Source organism: Schistocerca gregaria, chromosome 6, assembly GCF_023897955.1.
Source record: "Schistocerca gregaria isolate iqSchGreg1 chromosome 6, iqSchGreg1.2, whole genome shotgun sequence".
In the NCBI taxonomy this organism is placed as follows: domain Eukaryota; kingdom Metazoa; phylum Arthropoda; class Insecta; order Orthoptera; family Acrididae; genus Schistocerca; species Schistocerca gregaria.
The window spans coordinates 529,887,824-529,908,398 of record NC_064925.1 but is presented as its reverse complement, the minus strand read 5'-3'; the positions used below and the strand labels follow the sequence as shown (position 1 = coordinate 529,908,398).

General features: G+C 45.1%; 1 protein-coding gene across 1 annotated transcript in view; it reads right to left on the bottom strand.

Annotated features, from left to right (window-relative positions):
- The window catches only part of LOC126278365 (endoglucanase A-like), a 49,106-nt gene that overhangs the window by 10,202 nt on the left and 18,329 nt on the right, over positions 1-20,575 (bottom strand). The window contains exons 4-6 of the mRNA XM_049978433.1: positions 16,017-16,194; positions 12,264-12,426; positions 2,952-3,116 (exon numbers count right to left, since the gene is read on the bottom strand). Coding sequence (XP_049834390.1) covers positions 2,952-3,116; positions 12,264-12,426; positions 16,017-16,194 — 506 coding nt within the window. The remainder of the gene's footprint in view (positions 1-2,951; positions 3,117-12,263; positions 12,427-16,016; positions 16,195-20,575) is intronic.

The following is a 20,575-nucleotide window of genomic DNA, read 5'->3' as shown; positions in this document are numbered from 1 at the left end:
AGAATCAATGTGCAACGCTTCTAAGACACTTAGCAGAAACTGCAACGCGCCTTAAAATCAAAACGCCCACGAGTGGTGTCAGATGTATGATACCGTCGCAAATTGCTAATGAGGCGAAGGCTGCCCTTCAGCAATTTGGTCGGGAAACACTGCAACATCCTTTTGTTCAATACAAATCTTTCTCTGTGTGATTTGGCCACATGAAGAAAGACAAGTGTGGACATCGGTTTCAGTCGACAAGTAAGTGAGAGAGTGGGTGAGGCTGTGGATCCTTCAGTGGCCGGCCGCTTTTTATAAAACTGGAATTGATCGTCTCAGCTCCTAGCGGGACGAATGTCTTAACACGCGCGGTAATTATTTTGAAAGGCGGATTTCGGTTTTCATTTGACGGTCCCTTATATGCTTATCAGGATTATCTACTTGTTTCATTGTCCACCACTCACCGTCTTAGTTTTTACCTGCAATAGTGAAATTACATTTATATTACAGGAAGCAGACATGCCTTGCTCATATTATTGCAAATAGAGACTACTGAATGTAGATTCACCAGCTGCAACATAGTCCCGTATACGAACAGTGATCCAATACTGTCAAATGTCTTTTATTCCAGTCTTTGATCAGAATATCGGTTCTTTTGACGATGACCGGTTTCAGTCCGTAATGACCCTCCTCATATCTACAATATACAAATATATACACCTAGTGATCAGTGTGTCTTTCAACACAATACAGCAATACGTATCACAATATACTACACTCCTGGAAATGGAAAAAAGAACACATTAACACCGCTGTGTCAAACTCACCATACTTGCACCGGACACTGCGAGAGGGCTGTACAAGCAATGATCACACGCACGGCACAGCGGACACACCAGGAACCGCGGTGATGGCCGTCGAATGGCGCTAGCTGCGCAGCGTTTGTGCACCGCCGCCGTCAGTGTCAGCCAGTTTGCCGTGGCATACGGAGCTCCATCGCAGTCTTTAACACTGGTAGCATGCCACGACAGCGTGGACGTGAACCGTATGTGCAGTTGACGGACTTTGAGCGAGGGCGTATAGTGGGCATGCGGGAGGCCGGGTGGACGTACCACCGAATTGCTCAACACGTGGGGCGTGAGGTCTCCATAGTACATCGATGTTGTCGCCAGTGGTCGGCGGAAGGTGCACGTGACCGTCGACCTGGGACCGGACCGCAGCGACGCACGGATGCACGCCAAGACCGTAGGATCCTACGCAGTGCCTAGGGGACCGCACCGCCACTTCCCAGCAAATTAGGGACACTGTCGCTCCTGGGGTATCGGCGAGGACCATTCGCAACCGTCTCCATGAAGCTGGGCTACGGTCCCGCACACCGTTAGGCCGTCTTCCGCTCACGCCCCAACATCGTGCAGCCCGCCTCCAGTGGTGTCGCGACAGGCGTGAATGGAGGGACGAATGGAGACGTGTCGTCTTCAGCGATGAGAGTCGCTTCTGCCTTGGTGCCAATAATGGTCGTATGCGTGTTTGGCGCCGTGCAGGTGAGCGCCACAATCAGGACTGCATACGACCGAGGCACACAGGGCCAACACCCGGCATCATGGTGTGGGGAGCGATCTCCTACACTGGCCGTACACCTCTGGTGATCGTCGAGGGGACACTGAATAGTGCACGGTACATCCAAACCGTCATCGAACCCATCGTTCTACCATTCCTAGACCGGCAAGGGAACTTGCTGTTCCAACAGGACAATGCACGTCCGCATGCATCCCGTGCCACCCAACGTGCTCTAGAAGGTGTAAGTCAACTACCCTGGCCAGCAAGATCTCCGGATCTGTCCCCCATTGAGCATGTTTGGGACTGAATGAAGCGTCGTCTCACGCGGTCTGCACGTCCAGCACGAACGCTGGTCCAACTGAGGCGCCAGGTGGAAATGGCATGGCAAGCCGTTCCACAGGACTACATCCAGCATCTCTACGATCGTCTCCATGGGAGAATAGCAGCCTGCATTGCTGCGAAAGGTGGATATACACTGTACTAGTGTCGACATTGTCCATGTTCTGTTGCCTGTGTCTATGTGCCTGTGGTTCTGTCAGCGTGATCATGTGATGTATCTGACCCCAGGAATGTGTCAATAAAGTTTCCCCTTCCTGGGACAATGAATTCACGGTGTTCTTATTTCAATTTCCAGGAGTGTATATTCAACTAGGTAAATGTACAGATAAAATATGGTAAAATGTCGCTATACAGCAGCCACATCTAGGTAGGATGCAGGCAAACAGATTTCTGGCAGCCACTGTACTTCAGTAACCAGTTGCAATAATGACTGTGTGGAAGCTGTGGCCTATGCTACACCTTATTTTAGATCTATGTGACGATGCTGTTCTGATTATATTTGTATGTTTTGACGATGCCCTTATGGCCTTATCACTTTTGGGCATGGTGTAGAAAAGGTACGTTTTACCGTATTTTATCTGTACATTTCCCTAGTCGTATACAGTATATTTTGATACGTATTGCTGTATTGTGTTGAAAGACACACTGCTCACTAGATCTATATATTTGTATATTGTAGATCTGAGGATGGTCATTACGGACTGAAACCGGCCATCGTCAAAAGAATTGATATTATGATCAAAGACTAGAATAAAAAACATTTCACTGACTGTATAGTATAGTGCAGGAACGGAGTGTGTGGATTGTTGGTTCATTCTGTCTTTTGTTGCATAAAGACTTACAGTAGAGTTAAATAAGAACACACACCTTAGTTTATGTTAGTTCTGACATTAATGGCAGATGGAGAGAAAACAGAGGTGCATCGGTTTGCTACTTCACTAACGGCTGCTCATGCAGATGACATTATCAACGGGTAAACAAAGGGAATGATAACGTATTGTATACATATTCATGAATTATTATCCCCTCAAACGACAGTCATGTTAGTTCTGGACGATTATTTCCGACACACTCACCTTGAGACAGGTCAAGGCGACGTTGGCGGCCAGCCGGAGATTGCCCCAGTCGGAGAGGTAGAGCAGCCTCAGTGGGGTCCTCTGCTGCTGGTGCACCATGTACGTGCAGTGGTCGGACAGCAGAGTGATGAACTGCTCGTCACCGGTTATGTCCGCCAGGAGCGCCTGCAACCCAGGCAATTATGTTACTCACAAACCCATCGAAAAGCCTCACAAATCTCCTGCTTCAGTTTGACCGAAGAACATTAATCCTTCTGCTAACCCTTTTATTAACGATAAGCTCTTTGAAGTCTGTTGTGAAATTCTGATTCTACTTCAGTTCTGAGTACCAGACGTTGTTGGACATAGTGAAACACACAATTATCATAATTATTTTTTTGAAGAAAAGAGTTATCCAATGTTTGAAACCCTTTCTTGATATTTTAGCAGTACGATGATAACTTGCCATCAGTACTTGCTATATACACAACTTGTTACGTAATTTCAGAATGGAGGTAGGGTACTGTAATGAATGCCACTTACAAATGTTCATCAGAGAAGAAACAGAAGAAATGGTTATCAAATACAGCTCAAGAGTACAACTTTCCAAAGCAGTCGAGGTCTGATTTTATATGGGTCTAATTGTACAGGCGATCTTCAAGCATTTTGACAGGTCCCCTCTTGGACCTTCTCATAGAAATAAACTCAGTTTGAGTAGCAAATGTAATGACAAACAGAAAAGTAAACCGAGCTAGAACAGAAAATGTCCAGATAGCATTCGACTGTGCTGCATTAGTTGTAACTTGTTACAGCATGATAATCGTGATGCATGAAATAAAATCCGGTATGCAGTAAATCTATGACTCCAGCACACAAGTACTAGCATGAATGTGAATACATCCAGTCCTCATCCATTACCTCAGTAAATTATCCGTTAGCTTATTATTATAAAGGCAACCAGGAGATTGACATTATTATCGAGATTTTAAGTACGGGAATCAGTAAAATAAATTAATGTTTAATTCATTGGTTTGCTATTATTCCAAACAACTAAAATAGAATCCCGTACTTATAATGAGAATCAAAATCAAAGAAGTAATTATCAGAGAAAGAGAGAATGATAAATAAGGTAGAATCATTAGAAGGAGAAACCTTTTATGAACCGTCCACATGACCAAGAATCTTTCTACTTCTTCCATTAACGAAAGTATTTTCACGAAACGAACCTTACTGCTAACAGGAGCATTTCAGTAGGTGCAGGAACTACTCAAGGTTTCCTTCTGTTACTGAAATATTATCCCAAACCTATTTTTTTTTTTTCAACACTATCACCAATGACAATTTCGTCAAATGAATTACTTTATTATCCGTGACTATTTCTAGGACGACGGCCCACTATCTTGTCTAATTTCACATGCTTCTCAGGAACAGAGCAGCATATTTGTAAGAATTCATTGTATGGTATGTCGCACGGTACCAGTACATAATTCATTAAGAGGGAAATATTGTCGTAAGGCTTGACTATGATGAATATTTACTGCGTTTATAGAGTTTGGACAAAAATATGGAAACATCGTCGAAACTGCCTGCTTGAACGTGAATGCAGATGCTGGCCAAACCTGATGTACGAATTAGGAGTGATTTAAAATGGAATGATCATATAAAGTTGATCGTCGTTAAAGCAGATGCCAGACTGAGATTCATTGGAAGAATCCTAAGGAAATGCAATCCGACAACAAAGGAAGTAGGTTACAGTACGCTTGTTCGAACACTGCTTGAATACTGCTCAGCAGTGTGGGATCCGCACCAGATAGGGTTGATATAAGAGATAGAGAAGATCCAACGGAGAGCAGCGCGCTTCGTTACAGGATCATTTAGTAATCGCGAAAGCGTTACGGAGATGATAGATAAACTCCAGTGGAAGACTCTGCAAGAGAGACGCTCTGTAGCTCGGTACGGGCTTTTGTTAAAGTTTCGAGAACATACCTTCATTGAAGAGTCAAGCAGTATATTGCTCCCTCCTACGTATATCTCGCGAACAGACCATGAGGATAAAATTAGAGAGATTAGAGCCCACACAGAAGCATACCGACAATCCTTCTTTCCACGTACAATACGAGACTGGAATAGAAGGGAGAACCGATAGAGGTACTCAGGGTACCTTCCGCCACACACCGTCAGGTGGCTTGCGGAGTATGGATGTAGATGTAGACGTAGATGTTACGCTGTCGTATTTGACCAGGAGCTGCAGCTGAGCAGTGTCCTCAGCACATTGCAATTATCAGTTGTGGTCAGAACAGTGCTCTGTGCAGCCGTGATTGTATTATGCCGCAGCTAAGTGAACTCGAACGTCGCCAAATTATTGGTGTTAGCATGGTGCGAACTTTCGTAATCAAGCTAGACGAAGTGTTTTATGTTTCTAGTGGCACCGTATCGAAGATCATACTGCATACAGGGAAGCGGATAAACATCCTCCGCTGCGTCACAACGCGGACGAAAATATGCGTTGAGTGACCGTGGCGCACGTTTACTAAAGACGCTTGTGACGAAAAAGAAGATGACGACACAGCTTCACCGCAGAGCTGAATGCCGCTCTCGCAGAAAATTTCACCACTAACACAGCTCCATAAGCTGGAAATTGCAGGAAAACCTGGCGCCGAAACCATAAAACCTGGACTGTGGACCAATGGTAGAAAGTCATTTGGTGATGTGAGTCTTGTTTCATAGTGTTCCCAACTTCTCGTCTAGTTCATGTCTCAAGAGTGAAACGCTACGGGGATTCTGCGATGATTTGAGCAGCCATATCTTCACATTCCATGGGTCTCATGGTTATACTGCAAGACTGCGTTGCTGTCGAGGATTATTTGTCAATTTTGGCTGTACCTCCCATGATATAATGTTTGTTTCCTAATGACAGTGCTGTGTTCCAAGACAACAGGGCCGCGTTTTACACAGCTCACTTTGTCCAGGATTGGTTTTCTGAGTACAAGGATGACATGCCACATCTCCCCTGGCCACCAGTCAAAATGGTTCAAATGGCTCTGAGCACTATGGGACTTAACATCTGAGGTCATCAGTCCCCTAGAACTTAGAACTACTTAAACCTAACTAACCTAAGGACACCACACACATCCATGGCCCTGTCAGGATTCGAACCGTAGTGCGACCGTAGTAGTGAGTCGGTTCCAGACTGGAGCGACTAGAACCGCTCGGCCACTCCGGCCGGCGCCACCGGTCAACAGACCCCAATGTTACTGAATCTTTGTGGTCTACTTTGGAGATAAAGTTGCACTACCTCCACAGTTACTTTAACGTGTCACTGGTATGCAGAAAGAATGGTAACATCTGAGGTCATCAGTCCCCTAGACTTAGAATTACTTAAACAAAACTAACCTAAGGACATCACACACATCCATGTCCGAAGCAGGATTCAAACCTGTGACAGTAGCCGCAGAGCGGTAGCGGGCTGAAGAGCCTAGAACCGCTCGGCCACAGCAGCCGGCTACTGCTCCATTTTCGATCGCATCAGTCTTTCGCAAACTTAACCTTCACGGCATATATTAACCTACATCTTGCACACATCCTAGGAGAGATTGGCACTCTCGGCAAAGCAGTGATTCAATTACCGGTCTGAGACTCCGATAATAGCTACGTATCTCAGACCTTTCACGTAAGATGGCCTCTTCGCTCTGAAACTTCGTTTTCTTTTCTTATCGTCGCAGAAGTTGCATCTTTTATCCGTAAATTCCCAGGTAGCGCAGAGGAGAAGACTAGCATCAAAGAGTTTTGGTATCTGTTCCAGGCGTTCTCTGTTAAAAATACAAAAAGCCTTTCATTAAAGGTCTCTTTAAATTTCTCAGTACACTCGGGAGGTGTTCCTTAGATACCTGAACTGGTCTTGACGCTGCTTTGCAGAGCGCGCTCAAAAGTCTGGCTCCAATGCAACCTTTTATTATTTCATTACGTTACGAAAGAAAACGTCTTTCTTAAAGAAGATATAAGGTGAATGTTCCTTTCTCCTTTCTCTTTTCTTCTCTCACTTAACATCTGGTAGTCCCCACTTTCAAGATATTTTGTTCCATTATATATCTCTGTATAGCTGTTCCTCGCAATTTCGTCGATTATCGCTTCCCTATTCTGTATTATACGTCTTCTTTTGGTGATTTCTTCGTTTTACCTTTTTGTCTGTTATTGCTACGCTTCCAGTTCTTCAGTGGAATTCACTCTTTTTCTGTAAGTGCTGCAGATGTACAGTTTCGAAACGCCCACTCGATTTAGCACAACGCTGAGACACCATTTCGCCTTACAATGACGATAAAAATTTCCATAAAAGATAATTTGTTGAATGAGCAAACTTTTTCCCCGTTCCAGTCATTCAACTTAATTCAGTGTTATAGACATTGGTTTCCTTGGAGAGGAAAACTGAATCCACTGTTCTTCCAAACCAACATTCACCTTCGATTTTCTTTTCGAATTGAATTCATCGATGCATTGTCTCTTCATTACGAGCAAGTTCACAGATTTTGGACGTTTCGTTTCTCGATTTTCCAACTACAGAGTCTTAATGTAGTAATAATTGTCTTAACAGAAGAACACTCGAGGTTTCATTACATTTTTTATTTTTAATTTCGATAAACGGTTTCGGTTTATATGACCATCTAGAGACCGGAGGCTCTAATGAGTGAGGAACCGACACTCACAACAGTCCATGTGTTCCAACTCGACACATTACCTGAGCCTCTGATCTGAAGATAGTCATATAGACCGAAATAGTTTACCAAAATTAAAAATAAATAATTTATTGAGATTTGGACTTTTTTAAACCTATAATTTACTATCGCTGAGGTTTCTAAACGACTTCAAAATTTATAGTGATAACTATGAAGAAGTTTTACCGATTTTCATTGAAAGTTTTGTATATTTTTGTGACAGAAATCGCTAGGAATTTTATGGTTTCTGCCGTTCGAGTATGTTCCTCGGGTGTCAATACTACTTTAAAGTGCAACAGATGATCGACCATAATCTTTGGAGATTGCCGGCTGCCACATACAAATGCTTTATAGGGAACAGTAGGTGCGTCTTACATATGATCAGAAGTCGGTCATGCCAACAATCTCAGCCGACAGTGAAAAGAACTCTGACAACTATTAAAAATTAAGAATTCATGACTTTCAATCATTTACAGAAGAAAGGAAAATTCGGGAAAGGTGCACAGCTAAAATTGACACATGAGATAGCACACGATAACAAAAGCACTAACGTTCCGACAAACACAGGTCCGCAAATGAGCTGTTTCTGGCATATTTGCTATAATATCGTTAACAGCCACCTCTGATAATGAAACATGTATTTGAAATGTAACTCTTCGATTAAGTCCGTGTCTAATGGTGATAAAACTGAATCTGTTGCCTACCTTAACAAGGAATTCCTTATTAACTGGGGGCATAACATGGTACTGTCAAGGGGGTTGGCGGAAGAAAGTGTTTACCTACAAGAGCGAATGTTGAATACATTCGTGTTATATGTTTGTATAAATTCAAAGAAAAGTACGTATATACAATGAAACAAAACAACTTATATAGGAAACAGTTCTATTCGCACTCGTTATAATGATCTAGCTTCCTCGGAACTATTCTTCCAAGAAATGTCCAAATGTGTGTGAAATGTCATGGGACTTAACTGCTAAGGTCATCAGTCCCTAAGCTTACACACTGCTTAACCCAAATTATCCTAAGGACAATCACACACGCCCATGCCCTAGGGAGGACTCGAACCTCCGGCGGGATCAGACGCACAGTCCATGACTGCAGCGCCTGAGATGAACTTTTCTTCAAATAGTCGTCACCCTGAATACGAGTCCAGGGTGCTGCCCGCTGCGCGACGTCGCTTGGTACGGGCCTTGGGAACGAACCTTGCGCGAAAATCTGTATTAAGGGAAACTATCGGTGTGGTGTGGAACTCAGAATTTTCTTTATAAATATTAGTTATTAAAGTCCACTTTTGGCATAGTAAATTGCAGGAGGAGCCTAAGGGCCATCACGGCTTCATTGCAGCACTGTCACTACGCAGTAAACCAGTTAATTCAGTAGACAAATGAATATTGTTAAATTGTCGCCGATGCACTAAGGGCTACGAAGTTTCACGATGCATTTAAGTTTTCATGGCTGTATGCCACTCTAGTCATTCGGCGATGGGATATAATTGGAGCCTGTTCTTACACATTAGTTTGTCTTACCACACTCTCGAATTCCGTTAACTTTTTTAGATGAATCGTTTCTGGCTATTTAATTGTAACTGTATTCACAAATAAATACATCGTAATAGTATCCCTGGAATTTAACCTGAATAAATTGGCTATCTGTACATCCACTTATAATCACAAGTTGCCTGCTTGCATCTCCTGACGAATCTAGTGAGCTAGTAGAACTTCTTGTGAGCGACATGAACGACAGATTCTAGGAAACAGGTGGAAGGAAATCCTACGGCCGATTCTTTCAGATAAGGCAGGAATGTGTTAGCTTAAGTAGCCCAGTCTCGCTTAGGAAGACACAACTAGTTACACTATACGTCATTTTCATCAGTTGCTACAGACTCGTGGCCAAACTGAGAAATTCGCCCTGAGGTTTGCTAACGTGAGAGGCCTTGCAAGATACACATCTATTTTAAGATGTCCATAGAGGAAGAAATCGCATACACAAAGATCAGGGGATCTCGCAGTCGATTGAATGTCATCGTTACATAAGATGACGCGCCTGCAAGCAACTGGCGAACGGCTGCCATCGATTCTATAGTAATTATGGACATGGCTTCGTCCTGTTGAAACATGTTTTTGATGTTAAGGTGATGCACTCTCGATATAATGAATGTTCCAATCATATCAACATACAGAGCGGGTGTTAGGATGTTATATCGCTGCAATGCCACACCTACGTTCAAAGAAATAAGGTCCAACGACACTATGACACGATACAGCGCATCATACTTTATCCTTGATGGTATGTAAAGGACATTCGAGAAACCCGCAAGGATTTTTCTGCGCCCAGTGACGAAAACTATGATTGCTAACACATCAGTTTAGATCGAAGTTGGCATCGTCTGACATCCGTATTCTGTTAAGGGCGCTGGTGTCCTAAATTCTCTATGACACAATCTCGCGGATTTAATTGCTCCGCAATGTGTGGCTTATAGTGGCCGAATTTCAATTCGTTTACTATTCTTTGTCGCCTAATCTGTGGTGCGCACATGCATGTTGCCGAACGGAGCGATGAAAGCTCCTTTCGACGGAAACTGTAGGAGCTGGAAAGTTCTCTGGTGAACGTACCGTTCGAACGCCACCGTGAGGTACTTTTTCAATCCTGAAACAGTTACCTCAAACAATACTGTTGGCAGAATATCCGCAACTGAGCACTATAGCATAGGTTGAAAATACCGCTTCGGTTGTAAATTACTTTATTTTTACATGACCGGTTTCGGACTGTTATAAGCCCACCTTCAGGTGTCGTAGCTGTGCTGTGGTCCCCGAGCGTTGCGTATACCAGACGCGGTGTGCTGCCTATGAGCACAAACAGGGGAATCACGGCACAACTACGATACCCGAGGATGGGCTCACAACAGACCGAAACCGGTCGTGTGAAAATAATTTACAGCTGAAGCTGTACTTTCAACCTCTGCTAGTTCCCTCAAAATTATGCACCCATTTTCCAATCATACGAACGGATGACATACGGCCATGACGTCCTAGCTGTTAATCCTGTGTAAATACTATTTGTGCCGCAGTCATCCTCCTTGAGAAACGCTCGTACATCACAAAAACTATCCACTGCTTCTGAACAATGTCGGGACTACACAGTCGACAATAGTAACGTTCATAATTTCCCATTTCCCTGCCCCACCCTGTATATTTGTGTTAACTATAACAAAATTTCATACTGAAGTCCGTGGCACAATTTTATTACCACCCTTGCTTACTAGAAACTGTTTGCTTCTATTATTACGTACTTTCAAACATATCAATTTTCGTTGTTAATTATGGTAGCCTCTATACGAGGAAACGTTACACACAGAATGTAACGGTCATAAGTGCATATTTTTTACGTGCTGCCTTAATACGAACACAGGCAACGGCCTTGCCGCAGTGGATTCACCGGTTCCCGTGAGATCACCGAAGTTAAGCGCTGTCGGAGCTACTCGACCGAATAGCAGCGGCTTCGGTCAAGAATACCATCATAACGACCGGGAGAGCAGTGTCCTGGCTCCACGCCCCTCCTATCCGCATCCTCCACTGAGGATGACACGGCGGTCAGATGGTCCCAGTAGGCCACTCGTGGCCTGAAGACGGAGTGCTTTTAATATGTACACAGGTCAGTCGGTTGGCTTGTTTTTTCTCTGCATCGAACAGTCTTTCCATAGACTCATCACATAATTTACTACCTGAAGTTTTCTGCATGGTCATAACTGCTCCACTAGTAGGAGTGCACTTCTCAGTATAGGCAAACCGCTTGGCACCCACGTGTCCACACTTCAACTCCTGACCTCCTGTCCAGGGGAAATAAGCATTAACAGCTTGCTCTTGCCGTATGTACTTGGAGGTACTGTACAACCTAAAGCATACGATTTGTAATAGCTATAATTATTAATCTGCAAATGACGTTAATACTGATGTAACGTTTTTCAGTACACCGTGCTCAGTCCCCAGCAGAAATAGCTGCACTTACTCCTGATTCGCACTGTGTACAACGAAGAGATCTGCAGTAGCTTGGTACAGGCGAGAAAACATTCCTCAACTAGTATCAGGTACTGATGCACAAACGAGGATGAAGTTCATGAAAGTGAGCAATTAGAGCATTGTGTTGAAGTGGGATGGGGACAATTTGAAAACAGGAATTATCGAAGAATGTTATGAATTAACAGAGAAGGTACTACATGGAGATATACTGAAAAGCAGAAGTGAGGAAAGAAGCATACGGAAGATTCTTACCAGTAGAAGGGACAAATGATAGGATAGTTGTTATTGCACCCAAGAAGGGTTTGAAGGAGCTGGAAGGAGCAGCAGAGGAGAAAGAGTAGTAGAATCAAACAAAGACCATAACACGTTAAACTAATGATTAAGGTTTTTTGATTATAATAGGCAAGTGGGAAGAAAAATTTTGGTGCAACAGAAAAAAAATAGAGTACAACATTGAACTTGCCACATATACACGTTTAGATACGGTATAACGACTATACGTTGAAAGACTACGTACTGTTCTGTATTGTGACCGAGATGAAAAACAGTCATCTGAAATTGTCCTATTGGTCGTAAGACATTAGCATTTAGGAATTCTCTAACATTACCACAATGCCCATCGTCTTCTGGTCGTAGCTGAGGTTGCTGGAGATGTATTGCAGCTGGAACTCTTCGAAGAGCTCTAGGGCCCTTTGCAGGTACGATTCGTCCCCAGTTGCTTTGTACACCCAAACGTACCCCCACACCAGCTCATCTGTGTAGCCGGACGACCTGAAATGAGCACAACAGCTATAATGTAGCGCTTGTGGTTTGCGAGAATCGATCCATTCAGTTTCCAGATATCATAGTACGGGAGAGATAATGAGAATTTAATAAAGAACACACCATGGTACACACTTTAACCTTTGTGCCACTTGGTCTTCAAGACCAGCAAGACCACAGCAAACTATCGACCAAAGAATTGATGTCACGCACTGCGCAGCTTCACCAGAAAATATGTGATATTGTTTTTAATACACCGAATTCTTATTCATAGGAGCACCAATTCCAGTCATATAATTCACACGTTTTCCCTGGTTTCTTTTCATCACTTGCGGCGATTGCTAATGCCAATTTTTCAATGAGGCCTTTTTAACACTGAGTTGGTAGTCCTGGACGTTAAATAATATCACTCTGGAGCGCTTCAAATTATGAAGCAGTCATGAGGAGCTTTTTGAAAAAAATCTATCCTCCTCTGTCGTGTTACGTAATAGTTATATATGCCATTCTGAATGGAAGGAAGCACGTAAGTTATAGAACGAGTACGTTATATCTCTTCCATTCACCCGATTTTACCCATGCTAGTTGTGGCCATAGTAATACGTCAAAATCAAACTCAAAAAGTTTTGTCTCAGAAAAAGCCAAGAAATTTCGTCGATGAAGACTTATATCGAAAAGCTACCAGCTTGAGCTTCGTGAACAGATTTATAACCGTATGCTAAATCTATCTGATACTGTATCCATGAAATTTATGATGTAAGATTTTTCTTACAGTCTTACATGAGCTACGTATGCATGTATTTAACAGGGGACCTAGAAACGACAGGAAAGCTTCGTCCCGCAGTAGTCCTCAGTGATTCACAGCCCCATAACAGGCCACAGCAGTCCACCCACCTTACCTCCGCCCCACACCGAACCCAGAGTTATTGTGCGATTCGGCCCCCAGTGAACCCCCCCCCCCCCCCCTCCCCCCTGGGAACGTCTCATACCAGACGTGTGTAACTCCAGATGTTTGTGTCGTAGAATAAGTATGGTGTACGTGTACGTGTAAATGTTGTTTGGGCAGCAATTGTGGTCACAGTGTAACTGAGGCAGAATAAGGGCAACCAGCCCGCATACGCCGAGGTAGATGGAAAAGCGCCTTAAAAACCATCCACAGGCTGGCCGGTACACCGGACCTTTACACTAATTCGCGGGTGGATTCGTGCAGGGGAGAGGCAGGCCTTCCCGCACGGGAAGCAGCGCGTTAGATCGCGCGGCTAACCAGGCGCGTAAAAGAGCTACCTACCAACACTTTTCGTTCACTTTATCTTTACCCAATTGGGTATAAATATTCCATACACTCGTCTTTAGCATCTCGTATTGTTTCTGCTGGTTATGTTGCTCTACTATTGCTATGAGTCGTTGGTCACTAATCACCTACAGGAATTGCCAGTTAATATGTATGTTTCACTGATAGCACAACTTTGGTTGAACCATATTTTACAAAATGCATAACACTGTGCTGTCTGTGGAAACGTTATTTATTCTGCTATCGATTTCGATTTTACACCATCATCAGTGGCAAATAAATTATCGCAGATGTATCACATGTCATACGTGATTTGACGCATGTTCCCACTATAAATGACGGATTGAACGTTGTGATCGCACTGATTCTCGAATGGGTTTAAATCAGTGGAATTTGGAGGCCAGGAGAGTACGGTAAACTCCACCTGGTGCTCTCTGAACCACGAACGTACAGTGCAAACTGTGTGACGTGTTGCATTGTCATGTTGGCAGGTGCCATGGTGCTGAAGAAAAGCAGACTGAATGGAGGGTTGAACGTGCCCCAAGGATAGGTACATCCCCTTGTTGATCCATTTTGCCTTTCAGAATGACGAGATCACGCGAGAAATGCTACTTAAACAGTCCCCAGACCATAAGGCTCCCTCTTCCTGGCTGGACCCTTCCGACGATTGTTGCAGTGTTTTTTCTTTTAGACGTTTCAAACAGATGCAGCACAAAACGTGAGTCATCTGATAAGGCTACCTATCACCTTTCAGTGGACACCCAGCTGCGGGATTAACCTGCAAATTCAAGCCTTCGTCTCCAATGTATACCAGTAAGGGTGGCTGCAAAATCCAGGCGCCTGTTGATGAGACCCATACGGAGCAACGTTCGGCGAACCGTCACTGAGGTGTCATTGTTGGTAGCCTCTTGGTCCATCTGAGCGGCCGTTGCTCAGCAGTTGCGCATCTGTTCGCCCGTACACGTCTCCGCAGCCGTCCATCATACCGGCCATCTCTCGCCCGTGTTGCACCAAAGTTCGCTCGGTGGCTGTTTTGGATAAGACCATTTTGCATTCACGGAATACTTTAACCACAGGGACACGTGAACAGTTTAAAAAATTTTGCCGTTTCGGACATGCTTCCAACCTTGACTCGAAAGCCAATGGTGATGGCCTTTCCAGTGTCAGCTAAATCAATCCGTTTCCGCATTACGACAATGATTGCACTTTTTTCCGTGTCCTCCGGACACACTTTATATACCCTGCATCGTTAGCGCTCACACATGCCGTATTTGAGCTGTTATTCCAATATGACTTCGAACACAGGCACTGAACACATTAGTATGCAGGCAATTTGTCGTTCTAAAATTGTATTTGAACACTGGTTGCGCAGTAGAACATGATGTTATGAAAGATGTAAAATGGATATACGTTCCGCGGCATTTATTGGTATTCCACAGCGGCAGGATAGTTGCCCATCGAGACCTCCATTCAGCGTTGTTCCGGATCCCACGATATGAGAGCACGTCTCAACAGCGTTCGTTCCACTGTGCAGGATCGTAATGCCGTGTAGCGCACCTCGAGACTGGAAAGTGGTTTGTCCGCAGAATGGGTAGTGTCCACACGAACAGTACGACGACGTCTGGAGCTTACACAGTGTGAGCACGGTGACAATTGTTGCGTTTCTCTTGCTACGGCAACAGGAGGAGACGCGATGACTGTGGTGCGTTCAAAGACAGCCACAGACACGGGAGGGCCACTACGCCGTCTTGCGAAACAAGCTCCAGTTTTGAATACATCATCACGGTGGAAATATCATTGCGTGGAGGCTCCGAGGAAAACGATGCCAGATTGCATTCGTCATCGACATAATGGGCCACCTTCATGCGTGACGGTAATGAGGTGCCTTTGTGTACACAGCATGATCAACTTGGGTTCGGTTTTGTACAGTAGCCACGACTTTATGATGCCTCAATGGCGGTTGCTACCAGGTGGTACTGGTGTTATCTTCCACTACTCAACCATTATGGCACATATTGCCTAATCTCTGCAACTTCATAGATTCGGCGATGGGTAGCTACTACAGAAGACTATTTACTAGATAAATTTCAACGTGGTGGCTGTTTGCATCCTGTTCAGCTTCATGAACAGTCATTATCACTCACGCAGGTCAAGGTGATTACAAATTCCTTATGTTCCTGTCCAGAAATCCTATTTTTAAACATTAACAACATTTGGTAGCTACTTGCCAGTTGAACGGCTTACCTCCAGTGTTAGAGCAAATTTTAAAGGAGTTAATGATGCCGAGGAACACGGTACTGGTAGGACTCACGTGTAAAACTCAGCCATGTCGGGGATGGAGTCGGTGCAGAGCGCCCTGTAGGTGTCGGCGAAGTTGAGCAGCTCGATGGCGGCGTTCAGCAGAGTGGCCGAGTACTCTTCGTCCACCGACTGGAACACGATGGACGCCGACGCCAACGCCGCGGCCGCCTCCCCGGCGGCGTCCGTTCCTGCAGCAACCCGTCGAGTGTGCTCCACGTTACAGGAAGACTAGATGCACAGTGAACGTGGCGGAAGTTATTCAAACCGCCAAGAAACCGAAGAAAGTCACACTTACAAGGACGAGCCAAGTCTTTATGGCTTTTAGCTTTATGGTCCAGCTTTGGAACATAATACAGCGGCAGTTCTATATGGCATGAACTCGACAAGTCCTTGGTACATTTACGGAGGTATGTGGCAGGAAGACATCTACGCACAGCTTAAGCAGTTCCGTAAATTACAGAACTGGCGACCGACAGCGGCTCACATGTGGCCCATTGGGTTCAGATTTGGCGCATTTGGTGCCCGACATATCAGGTAATTCAGTGTCAAGCTCCTAGATTAGATTAGATTAATACTTGTTCAATAGATGATGAATATGACTCTTCGTAATGATGTGGAACGTGTCATGTTAATAAAATATGTCTGTACAAGATATTACACTACAAAAATATTGCATGATACCAATGTTTAAGTTGTTTTTTTTGTTTTTCCTCGGACCACTGTAGCAAGATATCCTGCTGGATGCTGCTATAACCTACCATCAAGTCATAAAACATAAAGGGAGGCAATTGGTTCGTGATAATTTCCAGGTAGTCCGCAGCAGCTGTGGTGTCTTCAATTACTACCGTAAAACCATGTGAGTGTCCCTCTTTTCCATAGCACAACTCTTGCCCCATCGCCAAACTTAATGGCGTAGTGCATGTTCCCGTCAGCCATTTTCCTGCATGACAGCGTATCTGATCATGGCTATCGACCTGGTGTATCTACACTACTGGCCAGTAAAACTGCTACACCAAGAATAAAAGCAGCTGATAAATAGGTATTCATTGGACAAATATATTATACTTCAACTGACATATGATTACATTTAGATCCAGAGAAATCAGTACCCAGAACAACCACCTCTGGCAGTAATAATGGCCTTGATACGGCTGGGTATTGAATCAAACAAAGCTTGGATGGCGTGTACAGGTACAACTACCAACGCAGCTTCAACACGATACCACAGTTCATCAAGAGTAATGACTGGCGTATTGTGACGAGCCAATTGCTCGGCCACCATTGACCAGACGCTTTCAATTGCTGAGTAATATGGTGAATGGGCTGGCCAGGGCAGGAGTCGAACATTTTCTGTATCCAGAGAGGCCCGTACATAACCTGCAACATGCGGTCGTGCATTATTCTGCTGAAATGTAGGGTTTCGCAAGGATCGAATGAAGGGAAGAGCCACGGGTCGTAACACATCTGAAATGTAACGTCCACTGTTCAAAGTGCCGTCAATGCGAACAAGAGGTGACCGAGACGTGTAAGCAATGGCACCCCATACCATCACGCCGGGTGATACGCCAGTATGGCGATGACCAATACACGCTTCTAATGTGTGTTCACCGCAATGTCGCCAAACATGGATGCGACCATCATGATGCTGTAAACAGAACCTGGATTCATCCGAAAAAATTACGGTTTGCCATTCGTGCACACAGGTTCGTCGTAGAGTACACTATCGCAGGCGCTCCTGTCTGTGATGCAGCGTCAAGGGTAACCGCAGCCATGGTCTCCGAGCTGATAGTCCATGCTGCTGCAAACGTCGTCGAACTGTTCGTGCAGATGGTTGTTGTCTTGCAAACGTCCCCATCTGTTGCCTCAGAGATCGAGACATGGCTGCACGATCCGTTACAGCAATGCGGATAAGATGTCTGTCATCTCGACTGCTAGTGATACGAGGCCGTTGGGATCTAGCACGGCGTTCCGTCTTACCCTCCTGAAACCACCCATTCCATATTCTGCTAACAGTCATTAGATCTCTACCAACGCGAGCAGCAATGTCGCGATACGATAAACCGCAAACGTGATAGGGTACAATCCGACCTTTATCAAAGTCGGAAACGTGATGGTACGCATTTCTCTTCCTTACATGAGGCATCACAACATCGTTTCACCAGGCAACGCCGGTCAACTGCTGTTTGTGTATGAGAAATTCGTTGGAAACTTTCTTCATCTCAGCACGTTGTAGGTGTCGCCACAGGCGCAAACCTTGTGTGAATGCTCTGAAAATCTAATCATTTGCATATCACAGCATCTTCTTCGTGTCGGTTAAATTTCGCGTCTGTAGCGCGTCATCTTCGTGGTGTGGCAATTTTAACGGCCAGTAGTGTAGAAATGTCGTTCATACGGCCAGCTGACATATTTCCACTGATGCTGTGTCAGGTGTCGATGATCCCGTGCCCACTACAGTCGTGAGAGGCGATGCCGTTAGGTCAGGATGAGAACACGTGGCGGTCGTCTGCTGCGGAGCGTCATGTTCAGCAATGTACGTGGAACGGTGTTCTACAAAACACTTGTACCTGCGTCACCATTGCACTATGTCGTCATATCTGTCACAGATTGCTGCTTACCTTGCTTACCAGAGACAGTAGCCCTCCAATTTTCACATTCTGTGATGAGGCGTTGATATCAACTCCTTTGCACCTACTTGTCGTTTAACCATCCTTCAACCACTTTCTGAAGAAGCTTGCGACAGCAGCATGCCAACGACTGACCAGTTTCGCCGTTGCCCGCTCCCAGGCGGAGGGCCGTAACAATCTGTCCTCTCCCAAAGTCACTTTTATCAATCAATTTCTCTATCTTCTGCCCGTATTGGCACTAAAATGATTCCCCATACATCTTTGCCACACATATACAGGGCATCCCACATATCTTGAGAACCACTTAGAAGGACTGTCAAGGGTATCTTAAGGAACACGTAGACGACAGGTATCCATGTCCGGAAACGTTGTCCAACGACGTTACAGAGAGTTGAAGTTATAGGTGCTGGTATGTATCGCTAGTCCAACCCTTCGGCAGCAAACATGGCTCTGTACACTGACGAACTGCAGGCGTTATTCAGTTATCGCGACTGATTGTAATGTTCACCAGCGGAGAAGATGGAGCTAAGTGCTGCATAGACAAGCCACGTCTCTTATAAATGCAATGCTCTGTTGTTAGATGACAATTTCGGACATAGGACTCCATCTGAAGTTTATTTCTCTTCTGCATACCGAAAAAATGGAGGTTTTAGAGGGCTCCAGGAGAAAAATAAACTGTGGATGGAAACCTGTGGCCTAAACAGTCATCTCATGGGTCAGTGGAGCTTAGCAGCCATAGGAAACAACGCAGCGGCTAGCACCATCTTCTACACTGGCGATGGTGATGATCAGCTGCGATCACTGAAGAGGAAACAACATTCCGAGACTTCCCCTCTATGGTTCGTCAGCAAACCAAGACTTGGTTGCTGCCGGAAGGATGGCCTAGAGGCAGGTTCCGGCGCCTGTAAGATCAATGTTCTGTAGCGTAGCTGGGTTAACTTTCCAGACATGGGTTCCTACCTTTAATTTGTTCCTCAGGATACCCTTCACAGTCCCTCGAAGTTAGTCGCAGCATTTATGAGACATTCTATATGCTTTCCTTACTGTGTCGCATGCCCGCAATGCCACCAGGCCCCATACAATCTCGCGGTGGACAGTGGTCACGTTATGTTATGGCTCATCAGCGTAATATCACACGATGGCAATAGCAGTTCGGACGACACTGCTCTGATCTCTGACCGACTGAGACGGCGCAGTGATAACACACCGGACTCCTTTATAGGATGATGGCCATTCATACCGCCGACAGGATGGTTTCTTTGAAAAAAAAAAAAAAACACACCCAATTTCCTTTCCCATTCTTCCCAAATTCGAGTTTATACTTAGTCCCTAACGACCCTTTCGTCGACGATGAATGAAATATCTGTGCCGTCGTATGTGCGAGCGAAGCCTTGGTTGAAAGTCTGTGGACACTGAATGCGTGGTCAATGCACAACATGAAGGGCCCATGAAAAGAAATTACCCTGGATAACGGTTAACGAAATAGCAAGGAGGTGATATATATACACTCCTGGAAATGGAAAAAAGAACACATTGACACCGGTGTGTCAGACCCACCATACTTGCACCGGACACTGCGAGAGGGCTGTACAAGCAATGATCACACGCACGGCACAACGGACACACCAGGAACCGCGGTGTTGGCCGTCGAATGGCGCTAGCTGCGCAGCATTTGTGCACCGCCGCCGTCAGTGTCAGCCAGTTTGCCGTGGCATACGGAGCTGCATCGCAGTCTTTAACACTGGTAGCATGCCGCGACAGCGTGGACGTGAACCGTATGTGCAGTTGACGGACTTTGAGCGAGGGCGTATAGTAGGCATGCGGGAGGCCGGGTGGATGTTCCGCCGAATTGCTCAACACGTGGGGCGTGAGGTCTCCACAGTACATCGATGTTGTCGCCAGTGGTCGGCGGAAGGTGCACGTGCCCGTCGACCTGGGACCGGAC